Below are 20,457 nucleotides of genomic sequence, written 5' to 3'. Positions count from 1 at the left end.
AGTGCGTGGCTGGAAAATAGTTGATAGATGATTTTGAAATAATTCCACTTTAATAGAATCAGAGATAACTAGTGTTTTTGATTTTTTTTAAAGGTAGAGAGGGATTTTTAAATTTGAGTATTTTTTTTGTTTCTTCCCAGAGGCTGTCATCGGCTGTAGAAAGTTTTGATAATTGTTATTCAAGTTCATTAGATTTTAGTTTGGTTATGGTATTTTTTAAAGAATCAGCTAACTTATTGTATAATAATATGATTTGTGGGATGGTAAGCGTGTAAATTTGATACTGAGCTCGATCCCTGGGTTTTTTGACTATAAGAGAGCGGATTTGGGCTGGTAGTTGTATGAGAACTGGAATGCATTTGAATGGGTTTATTTGTTGAAGAACCTGCAGCCGAGTGAATTATTTTCGTAAAATTGTTTACTGCTTCGTCGATATCAGAATTACTTTTTAACCTAATTATGTCAAACAATATAATATGGTGTTCATTAAGCATGGTCAGTTAGCGTATTTTTATATTTTTATTTGAGAGAAAGAAGAGGTTGAATCCCGAATGGTTAAATACTTTCGGGTTTTTATTAGTGCACATAGTCCTATACAGCGTAAGGTCAAAGAAATAAAGTATTCGGTAAATTAATTTCTCAAATATACTATAAAACATTCATTTAAACAACTATTATATATTTTCGAATAATCATAATACATTTTGACACAGTTATATAACTCCAAAAAACGCACAAGACACATTCTCATCAATCAAAGAACACATTAACTCCCTTCATGATGTTACAAATAAGTCAACATATGTCTAATAGCATAGTTTTGTGACAAAATATTATCTTGATAGAGTGAATTGGAACTAATAAACTTTCATAGTTAAAAATAAGAAGATTGTATAAGATCTCAGATTACATTTTTTTTTAATGTTTTTATTAAACCGTTTTCCAATGAAACGAATACTAATAATGAAGCAGAGATAGCACAATATAGTTGATAATATTATAAGATAGAGTAAAGAATTTATATTGGCAGCAAAGGGCTTAAATAGTCTATAATGCTAAAAAAAAAAATATATCATAGGAAAAAGTAGGTATTGGGTATCGGTATCAAATGCTTGACGAAATACGTGCATATTTTAATGTGTCAAACTAAAACAATTATTTGTCTTTTCAGTACAGTGTTCATTCTATAATGAATGATTTTTCTTTTCGCTATATTTTCACCGTTGTAATAATATGTGGTTTAAATTTGACATTTTTTTTGTTGTTTGTCATTGATACCATTTTAAATAATCAACCATTGATTTATCCATTATTTCAACCATTGATTTAAAGTTTTTTAAAATGCGAATTTAATAATTCAAATCATTGCACAATTATTGTACGTTCTATCAAGATAAAATTGGTGATTATGATTAATTTTTCCATGAACTCATGTACTGTGATTTAAAATATGAATATATTTGACATAAGATTTATTAGTCATTTGATTTATAGTAAGGCCGATTCTATACCTCATATCATCAGGTTACATTTTATATACCTAAGATTGGGTCCCATAATAAACAGATTTTCGAAATCAACACTTGTAAAACAAATTATTTATGTAATGACCCTATCAAACGTACATGATGGACCCTAGTCTCCCAGATATTTAGTCCAAGTGAAGTATATCTTAAATCTTAGACGCGGACCACTCAATGTTTTGTTTTTAATTTTTTTTACATGTACTTTATTGTTATTTATATATAATTTAATTTTTATCCTAAGACATATTTTTCTTTGTAAATTGCTATCAAGCGTAAAAATATATAAATAAAATAAAATAAAATGAAAAAATATAACACATGATATATTACATTTTTATATTAAAATTAATAGCATGATGATTAATATTTTACTAATTTATCTATGGCCAAAAATAAGAACTTGATTATTTTAAATAATAAATCTATACACAATAAATTCACAAAACCATGTGATTTAACTCGAAATATATAATTTTAACATAAGGCCATAATAAAATATGATCTATTTTATAATTTCGAAGTAATGTAAGTGTATTTATTTTCTAAAATATTGTATAACACGAGAAAAAAATATTTCAATAAAATTAAGGAAAAAAATACTTTACTGATCATCTATCAGTGAACAGCTAGTAGCTAATACTAAAACAGTACATATATTGCATTGAGTTATATTCTTTATATCAAAAGAATATTTCAATGAAGAACTTTTAATTAAATTAGACTAAATAAATAAAAAATATTGTATCAGATAAACAAAAATTTCGTGGTGAATAATTTATTATTATATTTTAACATATTCTAGTTAATAACAATAGTAACTAAACGTTAAAAAAAAAAAAAAATATATTTAAAATAAACACAAACCAAAAAAAAAAAAAATAATATATATATATAAATTGAATAGTAAAGATAGTTGATTAGAAGCACCACATCGACACGAATAAATGACTAAATTTGTTTAAAAAATGACTAGGTTTTTGGTAATTATACATTATTACATTATATAAGAAATAGAAATAAACAAAAACAAAAACAGAACATTAATTGCAAATAATATCCCAAAGTTTATAAACTTTATTCTCAATTCACAATTTCATATTACACATTGCATATGTTTGTCTAAAAATTATGTGAATCTAAATTCTTAATAAATATAATTTTCTAGAACCTTTTCTTTTTCTTAGCTATACAATTAAAAACTGTAAAACAGATTATCAAACTCAAAACTCAAGTCTTATTGGTTATTTTAATTGTTTTTATAAAAAATTAAAAACTATTAATACCAGATCACATACAAATTTGATAAATATAATGAAAGAACTAAATAATATTTTAAAATTTGTTAAATTCTTAATTAATATTTTGTTTAATCTTAGTACATGATTTATAAGTAACAAAATTTATAATTTTGATTCGAATAATAATAAATATTTCAGTCTTTTTAAACTGATATATTTTTAAACAAATAATTAAATGAAATAGAACCAACTAAAAAGCATGCTTGGTATATATTTTGTCTGCATATGTTTATATTTAAATTATTTCATTTAAATTTAATGTAAATAATATATCCTTAATAATATAACCAATAATCTGACCATCAAGTTTGACGACCTTAAATACTGATAGATGTATCAAAATAAATAAAAGTCGAGTAACAATAGGAACTTGATAAAAGTGCGTTTTTACGAGCTGCTTTTAAATGGTTTATCTATTTTATAACTTATTAGTAAGTATGCATAGAATACAAAGAGATCTTTAAATGTAGAGCTAAATTTTTGTTATTGTAAACAAATGTGTATAAACAAAAATGTTATCACCAGTGCAATTCGTAGTATTTATTCCTTGAAATGTTTATAGAGCCTGTTAAAACCTTAGAATACTACTTTTATCACAGCCTTTAGGGGTTGTTGACAATATTTAAATAAATTATGTAATGTACTAATAATAAATAAATGAACACAAAAGACATGAAGCAGTATAGGTGTATAAAAAAAATCGTATACAACACACAAAAAAAAAAAAAATCAGTGAAACGCAATGGTGTACATTCATTTAGGCTTGAAACTAATATATAAATTCCATTAACAATATTTTATTTAAAAATTGAATAGTTAAATTGTATGATTTTTATCCATGATTAAAGTTGTTTTTAATGATATATAAATGTATTTATTTATTTATGTATATAGAAGTAAATAGTTGTACATTAAGAACACTAGTACTAAAAAATATTGTTAATTTCAAATTAAATATAAACAGTAAATATTTCTTGTAACACTTATATGAAGTAGAACCAAGAGGTAAAAAACAATTTAAGAACTGTAATAAAACTAAATTAAATATTAGAAAAATAGGTAGTTGTAGTTAATAAATTAATTGAATTAAATGGAAAATTGTAGTATGAAAATAAGCCACAGTGAATAGTTTGGTCTTTCTTTAATTCAGATAGGCATCTTCTCAATAAAAACGAAATTGTAATATAATGTTAAAATTAATAAAATATAATATGATTTATAAACTCAATTTATGTGAAATTCAAGTTTTAACTAAATAATCAAATATACTGAAAATAGTTTAATACCTTCAATGAATATATAATCTATTAATTTATAATTTAATATTATTTTAATCCCTCGCAAGCTCAGTAGGTTTAAAAATTTGATACCGACGACATCTGTAAAAAAAAATTCCAAAAACAAATAATTTAGGAAAATAAATTTATTATAACGTGTTCATTGAGTAAAAATTAAATTAAAACTTCACATACCTAGCATTATTTTCAACAAGATTTTGTACATCCGACGAGTACATACTCGGCGGCGGTATAAGGGTAGGAGATGATAAAATATCAGTCTCATAATTTCGTTCAAGACTTCTACTCGATGATCCTGACACAGGTCTATAATTTGAAAATAATCCGGTATTGTCATCTTGACTACCAGATAACCTATAAATTTGTTTAATAATAATAATTTCATCAATTGCCAATACTTATAAAAATAGATTTCATATTTTGTCAATATTAATTACGCTAACATGAAATGAATGGATAAAAATATATTATTCTAAAAATTACAATATTGAATTTACAATATGCTTAAAAAAAAGTCTTTAACTTGATTTAATTATAAAATCTAAAAATACAAATTCATACAAACATAAAACAATTACAAAATAACAAAAATATTGAATAACAATTTTCATGTACTAAAAAATACATTGTTAGAAAAGGTTTGATAGGAAATTAAAAAAAACGAGTAGTATCCGAGTGCAGAGCTATGTATGAACATTAACTTTGTTTAGTCATGACTATATTATATTAAGCTGTCTGTTAATTTATTCATTATTTTTAATAAATTTATCAAGCTAGAATAATTTAATTGTTTATGATAAGTCGTTTAAAACAACAAAATATTAAAGATTTTATTAATAAACCTATATTCTGGTCTTATTAACATTTAGCTGTAAAAATATTAAATTCCATGAGCGTGAGTATAAAATTATATTTGTTCATACATACTAAATTCCATAATCAATAGCCAATAAAATTAAGATAATTAAAAAAAATTTTAATTTTATTATAATTTATATTATAAATTCCTTTTACTCCAATTGAAATTCAGTAAAATTTCAAAATACTCATTTACCTAGATCTATAGTATGATTCTCTGGACCTTCTCATTTGAGGTCTTTGAAATCGTAAATTTAATTGAGATGGATCAGTAACATATTTATCTTGAAGTTGTCGACGTCTTCTAAGACCTGGGGTATATTGATCATCAATATCATCAGAAGCAGGTGGTGGTTTACTACGCACATCTGTGAGTAAATTTTGGCCACGGCTTTTCAAAAGTGCTTCTGATAATTGTTTTCCACTATTACTAGTAGCACTAGATTTGGATTCATCACTATAAAAATAAAAAACAAAATTATAAATCACACTACTTGTACATAATAAAATTTGAATAAATCAATATTAATATACTATTTACCTATACATTGCTATATTTATTTCATTCGATTCAGTTAATTTCAAGTTGACAGGAAGTGGAATTTTACTGTTTTTATTGAGTATTGTGGGTTGAGGTGGTTTTTTACTTCTGTAATGGAAGACATAAAATACATTGATTATTATATCATTAACTATAAAAAAAGAATTTTTGAACAAAAAATAATTTACTAACATAAAATCAAACATTAAAATATTTACTATATACCTATATATATATAATTAAATAATTAAATAAATAAATGCTTAGCCTAGAGTATTATACTTGTAGAGTATGACCAGTTATAAAATAAAAATTCATCATCAGCTATGTATAAAATAAATAAAAATATAATGCATTTTTAATTTAAAACCGGTCATACCTTACAAATATATTAACACTCCAGGCTAAGCATTTATTTATTTGAATATTAATTTACGAGTATAAACCATTTCCTAATTTTTAATTTAAATTAAATTTTTTATTATTTTTTTAATAAAATATTTATTATAAGATAAAATTATAAAATTTCTTAACAAGATGAGTTATGGATTCTCAAGAATGGATAAAAACTGAAAGTAAAAAAAATTATTGAAATTTCTTAATATTTGTATTTATATAATATTCTGCATCATGTATTATATTCAACTATATTCAACTATAAAATACCTGCTATGATCTGAAATTTTATTATTTTGATCGGAAGAGGTTAATGATTTAATACTTATGTTAGATAATTCGTTTTCATCAAAATGCTTTCCATTAATATTCATAGCATCACTGTTCCGGTTTCTAGCCCATTTTCGGTGAGCTGTAAATAAATCAAGCATTGTTTTTTTGTTTTTGTTTTTTAAGTTTTGTATATTATAATTTAAATTTAAAAATACTAAATTAAAAACATTCAATCACACAATAAATAAATAATTAATAATTATTTTCAAAAAAATCAATGGCGTTATATTGAAAGAATAAATTTATATTCATTACAATATTAATTAAATGTTAGAATATAGTAAATCATAGCAAATTAAGTGCATAAACATAAACTGACATTAGTTATTTGTTAAATTGTTTAAATTTACAATTTTAACAACAGACCTTCATCGTCTTCTTCAAAACATACAGTTGGTTTTGAGTTGGTCATATCATAGTAATTATCATTACCATTTAGATGACGATCAACGACTCTTATTTCCAATTTTCCAGAAACTGTTTCCATGGGACAATTTTCAGACACATCATTTCCTACGTACGTTGTAATTTAACAAATGATTTTAAATTTACTGAAGAGTTATAGAAGAATTAAAATTGAATTTTTATCAAAAACAAAAAATAAAAATTTTATAATATAAAAATATTGATACTATAAATACTAATTAATTATAAATTGTTTTAAAAATAGATAAATAAGTCCAAAAATATTTTAAATAACATACTGTAAAAGGGTTTATGAAATATTATTTATTTATATTGAAAAATACATGAATATAGTGTATGTTTTAATTATTAGAATAATTTGTAATAAGAGACTTGAAATTTATACAAATTTTAATCTAGCAAAATAAAAAAAAAAAAGTCGATGTACATAAAATATCTTCAATATTTATACATTCAATTATATATTTATAAATGTTTAAATATAGAGCAAAAAGTCGCTTTCAAAAATATTTATTTAATACTTACCATTTTTTAGAGATTCATCGGCAAATAATTTCCCCGATAATTCATCACCATCATTGGAAGATCTGGTTGTGTTAGTGGTAACTTGCAATGAAGGAACTTTTAATTTCATTTTTGTTTGTCGTATAAACTGAGTTTGAAATTCTTTTTTAGGAATAATACTCATACTAATATTCTATAAACCATGAATAAATATAAACTTAATTTTTTAACACAATAACAACATTAATCAAACTTGGGATGGCACACGATACAAAGAAAACTTACGACTAAACTGACAGATCTTTGTAATTTCTTTGAAATACTTTTTTCTGAGTTCCTTACAGCTATATTTCTGGTAGTATCAAGTTCATACACAATATCATCAAGTACAGCTTCTTGTAACCACGGTGGTTCAAGGTTTGTTCTAATAAGAAAAACATTTTTATTTCAATTGTACATTATTTCATAAGTATACTACTAATATTTAAATTATTTTACCTTATTTTGGTGGCAATTTGTATTTCACTCCAAGCTCGAGATAAAACTGAATTATGTAATAAATTTTCATTACATTTTGAAAAACATTTTACTAACTGATCCCTACCAGTTATCTTATCTGGAGTTTTACATAAACTGTTTAGGTAATGAGGAGAAGAGTTTTCTTTTCCACTCTTTATATATATATATATAGAATATTGAAAATATTTTAATTAGAAAACTTTCATACGGCTTAATAATGAAAATACACTTACGAGAGAAACACCATGTAAACTCAATCTATGTTCAGGGCTTTGAAGATGTTCACCTTTCCATTCGTTATCAGTTTCTTCAGAATCATCAAATTGTGATTTCCACTGTGACATTAGAGTGAGTCCTTCATAAAATATGTCAAAATATTTAATTATACAGTTAAAACAATGAGAAAGTTAAACAGAAATTGTATATACCCCCTCCGCCTCTTGTGACTTGTTGCATAGCAGATATATTATCATCATCAATTACTGCAAACTGAGTGTAAGTAACATCTCTTGTAGTAGTAGTCGACTTTAAAATTTGTCTATTAGGAGTAGCTTGACGACGAGCAAAATGTAAACTGCGTTGTTCTTTTTTTATTTGGTTTATAATACTATCTGCTTCAACTATAGGAGAGCCAGCTGTTGTAACTGAAATTTAATTGTATTATAATATTTAAAAAAAATGTATTATAGTTCACATTGTTACCTTTGTTAGCTTCTTGTGTTGTAACCACTGATGTTGAAGTGTTTATATTGCCTACATCTGAAGTAGCAATACCTTCATTGTTTAATGGTGTTGCTGGAAATCCAGAATCTACAGTAGTTTGAGAAGAATTACGTTTAGAGGCTTCTAAAATTTCTGTTTCTCTTTCCAAACCAGGCATAGAAACAGCTCTTCGCTGAACAATTTTCTTTGGAGAGCCTATAATAATAAATAATAATGTAATATAAGTAAAAAATTTATTATTAATCAAATAGTTATACTTTTGGGTACTGGTAAATGATCTAATGGTGTACTAGATGAAGCATAACAATTTTTATTAGTAGAAATAATTTTATTGGAACCTATATTAGTTGCATCAGTTTCAAGTTTTTGGGCACGTCGGTAAATTATATTATTATCACATTGTACTTGCTCCTTAAAAAAATAAAGAAATCATTATAATAATCATTCAATATATTAAATATATAATTTCAATAATTATATAGAATAATTTACCTCTGGAGTAATTTTTGTATTGTCTGGTTCTTCTTCTTGTTCATTATCTACTGTGGAAGTAACTAGCTGATTATTGATTTCTGCACCATATGATGTGCAAGTGATTGGTCTGGATATAATTGGAGTTGTATTATTTGTAATAACACTAACTGTTACTGCTGGTTGAACTGTTTCAGTAGGCTTTTCCCAATCAAATGGATCAGATTCCTTAACTCCACGTCGTTTCATACAACGTTCAAAAAGACTAGTCAACATGTTATAATCTGGTTTGTCCGCATATTCAAGAGACTAATAAAAAAAATAAAGCTTTATAAATGCATTGAAAAATTGTCACGGTTTATTTTAAAATTATGCCCAGTATAATACAAGGGTTCTATAGACATCTTTAAAAATTCACTGCATAGATTCAACAAATTTTTATTCAAATTGCTTACTTTTAATAAATATATCATATATCATTTTTAGTGTTTCAACAACTAAATAATTTTACTAAATGGTCCCTTAATTAAAACAATTTGAGAAGCTTTATCTTAAATTACTACAGTTAAACTACTACAAGTACTAAAATATAACAGTATTATATTAAAAAAAAAAGCTTTGAAATAAGCTCAACATTTATAAAAATGAAATAGATTATAATAAAATTGCACTTTTTTAATACTGTCAAATGTTCGATTTTTTTTACCCCAAATAGTTTCAGAATCATTAAAAAGCAATAAATAAAATATATTCTGTAAATTATTTTTTTTTAAAAATATAAAAATTAAAATATCAGAGTCTACCTGAATATGTTCCAGAAATTGACGTAGATCTGATGGAAGATGTTTAAGGAGAGAACGGTGGTCATAATTTTCTTTCATTACACCAACCTGTTCTTTATCTTTAATTTTTCTCCAAGGTAACTGACCATTTACAAATTCAGCCAACATATAAAATAATGACCATAAATCATCATGTCTTCCCATTTCCTAAAAATCACAATTGTTAGATAATATGAAATTAAAGACTGTTTATAAAATATAACTTATTTATCCTTTATTTTTTTATTTATTAACATTGCATTTTTTTATACTGTACTAATTATACTCAATAATATTTTATATTTTACATACATAATATTTTATCTTAAATTTAGAACTAACTAATTAAGGAAACTTACTTTATTTTTGTGAGCATTCAATGAAGCATATCTGACAGTACCACGAAAACCTGCAGCAGTTCTAGGAGTTCTAACTTCTCCATTAGCTGTTGTAAATTGCCTAGCTAAACCATAGTCTAACATGAAAACACATCGGGCATTTTGATAAAGTCTTCCGATAGCAAAATTTGACTATAAAATAAAAATTTAATCATAAAACAAAAATACTTAATAATTACATAACCAGTAAACTTACAGGTTTAATATCTCTATGTAAAAATCCAACTTCATGAATACTTTCTATAGCTTTTAAAATTTGAACGCCTAATCTTAAAGTAGTAGACAATGAAAAAGCACCTCTTGGTTGTGCCCTTCTCAACTCTGCTAAATTTTTACCTTGTAACTGCATTACAACATAATTGAAACGTTCATTTCTTCCACAGCCAATAAATCGACAAACATGTTCTTTACCTGCATTTATTTATAAAAGTTATGAAATATATATTATTTATTTGTTTCTTAAGTTGACTAGTATTAAAAGCCATACAAAATAAATAAATAAATTTAGTTCTGGTTTTAAATTACAAAATTAACTAGTTTAAAAATTCTAAAGTGTAAAATGTCCCTATTAGATTTCAGGAATTAAAAAAAATATACCTATTTTAAGGATTAATATTTATTTGATTTCATTCGGCAAAAGAGAGTACATTTTTGTTAAAAATGCATCAACGTAAAGTAAAATTATATTTTTTAAAAATAATTTCAAACCAAATTAAATTATTATGAAATATTATTCTTAGTTCTGTCATGTATATGTAATACAATATATATTGCATAACATAAAAATTTTGCTGTTTATCCAAAAATGCGCTGAGGTCATAATAGCAATAATACGAGTAAATAAAATTATGAAATTTTTTATTTAATATATTAAGATATATTTGTAGGGTATCGATAATGCACATAAGCGAAAATAATTAAAAAATAAATAAAAATGTGTACACTAACAGTATAAAAAATATAAACTAGGGAAGGAATGAGTAAAAAGGGCAATGACAAATTATTGATTTGTCGGTTCATTCAAGCTACTCCGTTCAAGAATAATAATTTTTTTGATTGTAAATTAATCACTCTGTAAGCAGACAATGATTTATTTTTTTTATATTTTAAAAGAATACATTTTTTTATTATACCTTGAAAATTGATTTGAAACTGTATTTATTGTATTTTCCTTAAATCATTACTCTAATTTTTATGAATAATATTATTTTTTTACGAAGTTGCTAGTGCGATAATAATTTAAAAATTAATATAAATTAAAAATGAATTTATAAAAGACACATTTTCTCTCTACCCAATGATCATAACTTTGAAATTTAAAGTGGACAGGGAAAGCATAGTCTTTAAAACAATTATTTTTGCATTAATACTTTGTTTGAAAGCATATTCTTCAAGTTTTAGTTAAAGAGAAATTTTTTGTCCAAGCAAGGTTAATCAATTTGAAAACAAGTAAATGGGAGAGGCATAGTCTAATAACAGTTGTAGCCTTCAATAAATTTTATTTAAAATTAAAAAAAGAAAATCATTTATTGTTGCATGGGATATTAGATCAAGGGGTACACAAAAGTTTCAAAAATTAATTGTTAAAACTGTAAAATATTATAAAATATTATAAATTAAAATATTTATTTAAAAATAAAACTTAAACCAACAAAATAAATAGATGACATTTTATAACTATAGATTTTTTTTAATATATGTGCCAATATTAAAATATACACATTATAAATATTTACCTTGCAATTTTTTTAATACAGCGACTTCCATTTTTAAGACCTGTTTTGGTTGGCGAGCAGATTCTACTTTTAAAGCTATTAATTCTTTAGTCACAAGATCTTGACCTTCATAAATTTCTCCAAAACCACCACCACCAATTTTTCTGGCCTGAAAAGTTTAGTTTACATTAATAAAATAAAAATTAATCAGAAATAATAATATATAATTTATAGCGAGATAATAATTTTAAGATCAAAATTATTAATATAGAATAATGCTGATGCTAATGAAACTATGCATGATTTACTCTAAATAAATTAACTTAATATATATTTATTAAAATATTATTTATTTATTGTAATAAAAATGTATATAATTCAAACCTTCCATATAATTATTTATAAAATAATTCATTAAGCATAAATTTAAAGAATCTAAATAAACTAAAATGTAACAATATATCTGTTCTATTAATGTATTTATTCATATACAGATTTATTTAGTCATTGTTATATTGTACATTATAAATATGCTTTTTAAAAATCATAACAAGATATTTATTAATTTATGTTATTTTAATAATAAAAAATAAGAATTATTAACAATAATGGGCTATTATTCTATCTTATAATAAACTTTTTTTATTATGCAGAAGAAAAGTTGAAAAAATAATTTGGACTTAATCCAAAACTGAAATTAAACATTGTTAAAATAGCTATAAAATATTTCATACTTTTGTTGGATTATGTGAAATTATTATAACACATCTAATTATATTTGTTTAAATTGAAGATTGATTTATTTTAATTCAAAAAATATAAAAGTAAATTAATTATTTTGTTTTTATAATAGTTATTTGTTATTTGAATTATAATTAAATATTAAATTTTATAATTGTTTAATTTGAAATATGACTGGTTTGCCTTCATAGCAATTATGTACATTAAAAGTTGAAATAATTGTATACTTTATTAATAATAAATTAAACAATTAAAAATTATTTAAAAAAAAATATAGTAAATTTAAGACCAAATTTAGAATAATGAATTTAAAAAATTTATATTATTATTGATTTATTTAAAATAATAAATCCTAATTTACTTGAACCAAATTACTTTTATCATTCAATACATACAAATTAAAAAATATAAAACATTAAAAATACATTTTAAACATTCTTGACATTTATTCTGTAAAACTCTCAATACTTAATATAATTACATTTTTTAAATATAATTAACTATAGGAAAACTAATATTTTATATAAGTTTTAAAATAAATATGTTAAACTCTTAAGTAAATTTAATGTCAGAATTTAAAAAATAAAATAAAAACAATATTACATTACTTAAAACAAAAAATAGTAGAATAGTGTTGACATAATGGACAATGAAAATTATAAATAGACAGTAAAATGAGTGGGAGACAAAATATTTACTTACAACTTTCCACCTTTCCTTTACTATATGTCCTGGTTGTAACAGATCTTCAGAAGACATTGTTAACTTATTTAATTAATATATAATACTCAAGTTACAATATGCTTTGGAACTGTTAGTTAAGTTTATAACTTGCTAGTTTTATTTGGTCATTACTGAAACAAACAAAAATGTAATAATTACACAAGGTTCAAAATGGTATCAATTTACATATATCATATATATATTAAATTATTAATTATGTTTATTGTTGAAATAAATAGTTATGATCTTATTTAAATAACTATATCTGACATCTTGAAATATTTAAACTAATACTGATATGAAAAAAAAATTTGATTACATTTTAATAAAATACTAAATACTCAATAAATGAAAACACATTTATTTCCAAAATAAGTATTGTTTTTAATAGTAAAATGGTATTATGAGCTGGCATTTATAGAAGATAAGGATTTAATTGAAATTAAATTCAACAAAACACTTGTTAACTATTGTATATTTACAAAGTATTATTCAATAATGTTTAAAAAGTCTGCTTAAAATTACTTGAATATTCTAGCATTAATATATTTGTTTAAATGTTAGGAACTAAAATAAAACTTTGTTAGAAATTTTATTTTAAAAAATTTTAATATTTGTTTTAATTTTGTTAAGTAAAAAGAATTTCACTTACTAATATATAAATAAAAATATACATTAAAATAACACTTAAATAATTTTTTAAGAACACAATTATTTTAATGACTTATACCACCACAGAAACTATTAGAAAATATATTTTAATATTTATACATACATTTTTAAAAAAATTATAATATTTTTATTGGCAAATGATTATGAAAATGTCATTATAAATAAAACGTGAAATATGATATTTTAAGAAACTGAATTAGGTATACTATCTAATTTATTAAAATAAAAAAACAATTAACTAACCTAAATATTTAAAAATGTAAATTTATACTGAATAAATAACTGAATAGATATATAATTTGAAATAATACACAAAAGAATTAATACTTAAAGCTTTTTAAATGCAAGAAAAAAATCAAAGAAAATTTATTATAATTTCAAATCATTTGTAGATCATATAATTTATTGAATTTATAAAAAAATTTTCATTACACATTAAAGAAATATATAGGATAAGTAATCTGTACTTTTTACAATGTTATTTTTAATAATTCATTTTTGTCAATTTTTATTTTTTATAAATTCGTATATCACTATATAAATATTATTTAAAAAAGAAAAAAATTAAACATCAAGTAAATTTATTAAATAATAGTAATTTGAGAATAGTTATAAGATAAGTATTTGATACTAATTTTTTCTATATATTTATTAAATATGAAATACAATACTTCATACATTATTATATTAAATTGTACAAATAATATATATCATATTTATATATCTTATAACTATTCTCAAATTACTATTATGTAATAAATTTACTTGATGTTTAATTTTTTTCTTTTTTAAATAATATTTATATAAATTTCTAAAAAATAATAGTTGACAAAAATAAATTATTAAAAATAACATTGTAAAAAGTACAAATTAGTTATCTATATATTTTTTTTAATATATTATGAAAAAATATTTTTATAATTTGATTAAAATTTTGCTTATCAAAAATTCTAGTAAACAATTAAAAGATTGCAATGCAGTAAAGAATGTCATAAAGTATATCAATTGGTAACTTTGTTGGGTCACAATAGGACAAATGTATTGAATTTTAGTTCAATCAAAAATAAAACTAAATAATTTAAAAATATATATATTGGCAAACTTACATTACCTATTAGAAATGAAATAGTTTAACAGATTTGTTAGGTTAATTTAATAACAATTATTGGATAACATATTTGTTTTTTGTAGTCAATGGATACTTAAATATCTCAATTTACAATAAATTGACATACAGTCTATTATATTTTAGGGAAATTTATGATAGATACATTATCATTTAATGAAAATGATTTAATTTTATTTGTTTATTATAGATTTAAATTTGTAAATCATATAAATTAATACATTTAATTTTTAATAATACTTCACCTATATTTCTTCTAATAAAATGTTAAGTCAACATATATTACATTATAGTATATACATGGGCAGGCGCGGATCTAGAAAAGAAAAAAGATGTGGGCTAGTAAAGTGAGTTACTGCCATAATCTATTGCACATGTTGATTTGTACGAAGAAAAAAAATAGTAATATTCAATAGAAATAACAAATTTATAATAAAAATAACAAACACTTTCAATGTGAAAACCAACAATTAACTTTGGCCTTTTTAAGTACCTACCTATTAAAAGTTTAATATTTACTTTTTACAAAAATACTAATACAACAAATGATATCATAATATCAATGTTAATTATTAATATACTATATATATTAATTTATTAGTACCAAAATTTAATTTCTTATACACTAATAGAGTACCAAATAAATAAATAAATTCTGTTCTTTTGAAAAGTATTCATGTGAAAAATTTTTGCCACCATGTCATATCATCCAGAAATTAAGTGTGGATAAGTACCTAATGTAATAAAAAAAAGAGTTCCTTTATGATTGTACACGGGGTAAAGAAGTTATTGATTTTAAAATAATGTTGGAATTGGTTATTTTGAAAGACATTTTAAGAAAATAAAAAAAGTGAAAAAGTTAATAAAACACTCTTATAAATAAAACATTCAAAATGTTAGATTACCTAAATTTAAATAATATGAAAATAAAAATAAATATGAATATATCAGATTTGGAAAAAAAAACAAAAGACAACAAAATAAAGAAACCTTTATAACTATTTGGCAATTCATCATATTTAAAAACATTATATTTATATATATATATATATAAGGCAATACCAATTTGTATTAATATTTATTTTGTTGTGAAATGAAGTAAACATTTATACTTGTTTTCAGTGTACACATTTATTATTCATATTCAGTATACATATTATCAGAGACATATTTTGTTTAATATTGATGTGATTCTACTTAACTTTTTAAAGTTATTTTAGTTGTTTTTATGTAATTTTATCGTAAATTATATTATATAATATTATATATATATATATATATATATATATATATAATATTAATCATAAATTACACTGGCAAATTGTTATCACAATAGATTTATTTAATGTGCCTAAACTATAAGAATATAATATTTTTAATATTTAATTAAAAAAAATTTGTATATGAATTTGGAAAGGGGGGACAGCCCTGGGCTAAAGTAAATTTATGGGGGCCCAGTCCACCCCTAGAAATGTATCTGCATAAAGGTAAGAGTTTTGTATCCAATAAAGTCCATTTTTTTTTTTTTTTTTTTTATTTAAATATTGATAAACAACATAATAAATTTAATTAAAACTTTGTTGAATCATTAAAAAATCATTAAAAGTTAAGCTCTTGATTAATAATAACATAAAAATAATAGTTTTATAATTATTCTCGGTTATTGAGATAACTATGAATCAATGCTATGTACTACCTATATTAATTTTCGTTTAAGAATTACATGAAAATATGTTACTTTTATTTTAATTGAAAACCCTTTAAAATACACTTATGAGAACTTTATATATACTTTATATAATTATTTAATTTTTCATATATATTATAAAGATTATTTTTGAATAATAATATATTATTTTAATGGATAAGACTACATAATCAGTCAAAATGTTTATTGTCATTTATAAGTGAAAATGAAAAGTACTGCACATTAGAGTTACCAAAAAAACTGATTGCAAAATTAAGCTATACATTAATCACTAATTAGGATTAGATATATTAGATTGTAAAAGTTGAATGGCCTCATAATGAACCGTTTCTCTATTAACCTAGATAATAACTAAAATGTAGTATTAATCTGGATATAAAATCAATGATATCAACTAGATTCTATTTCATAAAATAATATCTTAGGTAAAAACAATCTTATTACTTCAGTAAAATTAATTTTGAAAATTAGTATTCTATTTTAAAAAAATATTTATATTTACATATAGGTAAGAGTAATGTTTAAAAATAAAACACAACCATTAATTGAATGAATTTAAACAGAATAAAAATGAATTATAAAAAGAACCAAAGATTAAATTGAAAACTGCAAATTTATTGATTACTAAATGATTATAGCCAATATTGTAGTATGAGATGAACTTGAATTGAAATTATAATTTCATTGTACACATGTAATAAAATTTAAAAATAAATAAATAAGAATAAACATTTTATAGTAATTAGTGTTTTGAAATCTTCATATTGTTATCAAAATTATAAAAAAATATGTGAAATTAATTTTATTCACTGCAGATTTATAGTAAATTTTAGTGAAACCAAGAGTTACGAGAACACTGAGGAAATTACAAAAGTACCATATGTGAGTGATCGACGGTGACATGGTAACAATGAAATTTAATAAGAACATATGCCGTGAAGTCATCGACTAGTAATTAAGAACAGAGGCAGCAGCAGCACGGATATACGTTAAGAAAGTTACGAATAGGGAAGAACATTGTCAACAGCGAAATTCCCTGGAACCGTTTACAGCGGCTCGAGTTTGACGATGGGAACTACTTCCACCTGATGGTTGTCCCAAAAAAGATCGAGAGGACCAGTCGCAACATCGTGGTCGTAAACGCGATCAGAATCCTCCGGCTAAAATACGGAGAACAGGGACAACGGTTTTGTTTCCGGCTAACGAAACGACTGTTGGAGGTGGTGTTGTAAGCGATGGATTAAATGGAAAACAGGTACTTACGGGGCTTAAGTGTACAAGCGTATTGATAACGCGCCGCAGACGGACGGTGACCGGTTACGAGTGCCCGTTCAGCAGGACAACAAGTCCAGGCACGACGTACGAGCACCGTTGTCGTCGACCGCGACAGCAACAACAACGATAGCACGACGGCGACGGAACGTCGTCATGATAAGACGCGCGAGAAACTACCCCGTCGGCGGCGGCGGTGGTGGCGGCGTCATCGGTGGAACACCCGGGTCTCCGGTGGCGGCGGCGGCGAAACGGGTAGGGACTGTAACTACTATTACTATCGATAGTAGATAGTGCCTTCCTTAACTATTCTGACGGCAGTGATATATTATCGTCAAGAAAGGTGGCGGTCGCTCGCGGTCAGGAGCAGGGGAGTCGGGAGGGCGACGAAAAATTACGTGCACCACGACAGCGGACGTTATTATTATTTTCGATGTACGGCAACGGGACGCGCGGCCCGCGTTATTGATCGTGTCCGTCCGTCCGGTGCGTCGGTCGGTAACGTCGCGTCGTTACTGCGTGATCGGAGAGCGCGACGCTACGGCGTGCGTCAGTGGTTGACGGTGAAGCGGCGGCGGCGGCGACTATATAGGCGGGACGCGGTCGCGGCGCGGGTGTCCGATTGCACTCGGCGACGGACTATTATATTTTTATTATTATTGTAATGTGGTCCGCGCGCACCGACCGGATTGGTTGTTTTATGTTACGAGAAATGATCGGCACACCTGGTTACGTGACTACGGTAACGAGCGACAGAGAGGAGATGGCCGGACAAAAGGGAAAAGAACCGTTTCGCGCGGATCATTGATTATATTGTGTGCGCGATTTTTACCGTGGACGGGTTATCATGCGGTCGCGCGCACGCGTCGAACCGTAGCGCGAGCGAGGGGCGGGCTAGCCCACCCGCCAACCGTCCCCGGTCAGCTGTTGCCCCAATTCAGCCACCCGTCCATTATTGTTACGGTTATACATGTACAATAGACGTTACACGTAGTAGTGGATAAATCGATTGCCCGGGGCGGCGGCGGCCGTTTTCCTGTCGTGTCGGTCGTCCGACATGAATGAGACGTAAGTCGGATATAACCCCATATGTTTTCACGACGACAACGACCTACGCGCATGTATACGCGAAGCATCACATCACATCTCACGCACCCCCTACCTTCTAATACTACCCTACGAGAGGTTCGATCGCCGCCCCGATAATAATACGTATCGGTTTAGGTATCGGCCTAAAGACCTAAATATTTTTAACATAATTTTGATGTCACGTCTCCGATGTTCACGAACCGCATTGAAATTGGTCGAATACACGACGAACGTGAGCTGACGAAAACGCTGTCGTTCCTACTTGGTGAAAGGATAAGGACAGCGGTAGTGGCAATGGGGTGGGAGGGAAAGAAAAACCAATCGATTTAATTGCGAAAACCCCGTTCCAAACGGTTATCCTATTTCAGACCGTTATACTGTTGTACAACAAAAACGTAAAACGTGTGGTTTCGAAAAATTGTTATAATGCGTCGACGAACGGCCGGAGAGCGGACCGGTACAATAGGTGTAACGTAGAAGCGGCTCCAGAGCCTTGGTTAGGGGGGGGGGGAAGTTATAATTTTACAAAATCTTATAACAAAAAGAAAACAACAATTTAGTCCGTACAGTATGTCCGTCAGTACAGTCCGTATGCTACGCAATTCATGTTTTGAACATTATAAAATAATAGTATCATACCATAGTACTGCGGTTCCCAAACTTTTACGACCACGGAACCCTTAAGAAATATTTTTTGTTCCGTGGAATCCCAACGTCTTTAACTTTAACTTAACACCAATTCTGCAATTATTTATTGAAAAACCAATAATCCAAAAGAATTTTAAAGATAGTTCATTGTTTACTACAATTATTGTTCTCAATTTTCAGGTACATCTCGCGGAACCGTCAAGATTATCTCACAGAACCCTTAGGTTCCGCGGAACACATTTGGAAATCGCTGCCATAGTATATTTTATATTAATATAGTTTATTTATAGCCTTATTGGTTCTTCATAATATAAATAGTAGGTACATCGTACACACCGTCATACTGCTATGACTCCATCTACATACTTGTGCGTGTTGTATAATCAGTGTTCGACTCGAGGAGGGGGACGGAGTACTCCAACTAATTTTCAGAAATGTTAGCGTCCCCCTACTATTATTACGCCATAATCATAACGCTCAGCCAGTTTTGGAGACGTTCTTTTTTTTAAAGTAAATAGAGTCACCCTTCTTTAATTTTGCCAAGTCGAGCACTGCGTATAATAGTCCATATTATTATATGTATTTTTAACAATATCAATGTTTTTATAAATACGGTACGGGCTTGGGGGGGCGGCCCCTAGTTTCCCTCCT

The 20,457-nt window shown here is 25.6% G+C and overlaps 1 protein-coding gene across 1 annotated transcript; it reads right to left on the bottom strand.

Moving 5' to 3' along the window:
* Nucleotides 1-4,154: 4,154 nt before the first annotated feature.
* LOC112689749 (tau-tubulin kinase homolog Asator) lies at nt 4,155-18,894 on the bottom strand. The gene is made up of 20 exons (XM_025563582.1): nt 18,061-18,894; nt 13,271-13,422; nt 11,849-11,996; nt 10,309-10,523; nt 10,074-10,244; nt 9,697-9,882; nt 8,915-9,202; nt 8,680-8,833; nt 8,402-8,617; nt 8,128-8,343; nt 7,933-8,054; nt 7,679-7,851; nt 7,466-7,604; nt 7,202-7,373; nt 6,617-6,763; nt 6,188-6,329; nt 5,522-5,629; nt 5,177-5,437; nt 4,297-4,476; nt 4,155-4,203 (listed from the first exon to the last, which is right to left on the bottom strand). Exons 2-20 carry the CDS (start codon nt 13,325-13,327, stop codon nt 4,155-4,157), a joined length of 3,144 nt encoding a protein of 1,047 aa, XP_025419367.1. The 5' UTR covers nt 13,328-13,422; nt 18,061-18,894.
* Between the last annotated feature and the right edge of the window lie 1,563 nt (nt 18,895-20,457).

The sequence above is a fragment of the Sipha flava genome, unplaced genomic scaffold (assembly GCF_003268045.1).
Source record: "Sipha flava isolate LNK unplaced genomic scaffold, YSA_version1 46_pilon_pilon, whole genome shotgun sequence".
In the NCBI taxonomy this organism is placed as follows: Eukaryota; Metazoa; Arthropoda; class Insecta; order Hemiptera; family Aphididae; genus Sipha; species Sipha flava.
The sequence above is the reverse complement of the archived record's forward strand: the minus strand, read 5'-3'. Positions and strand labels throughout refer to the sequence as shown.

Coding starts and splice junctions, on each gene's coding strand:
- LOC112689749 (XM_025563582.1), bottom strand. CDS start 13,327: ATGTCTTCTGAAGATCTGTTACAACCAGGACATATAGTAAAGGAAAGG. Junction 7,852..7,932: donor GTTTACATGGTGTTTCTCTC/GTAAGTGTATTT, acceptor ATATATATAAAG/AGTGGAAAAGAAAACTCTTC. Junction 4,477..5,176: donor GAATCATACTATAGATCTAG/GTAAATGAGTAT, acceptor ACAAATTTATAG/GTTATCTGGTAGTCAAGATG.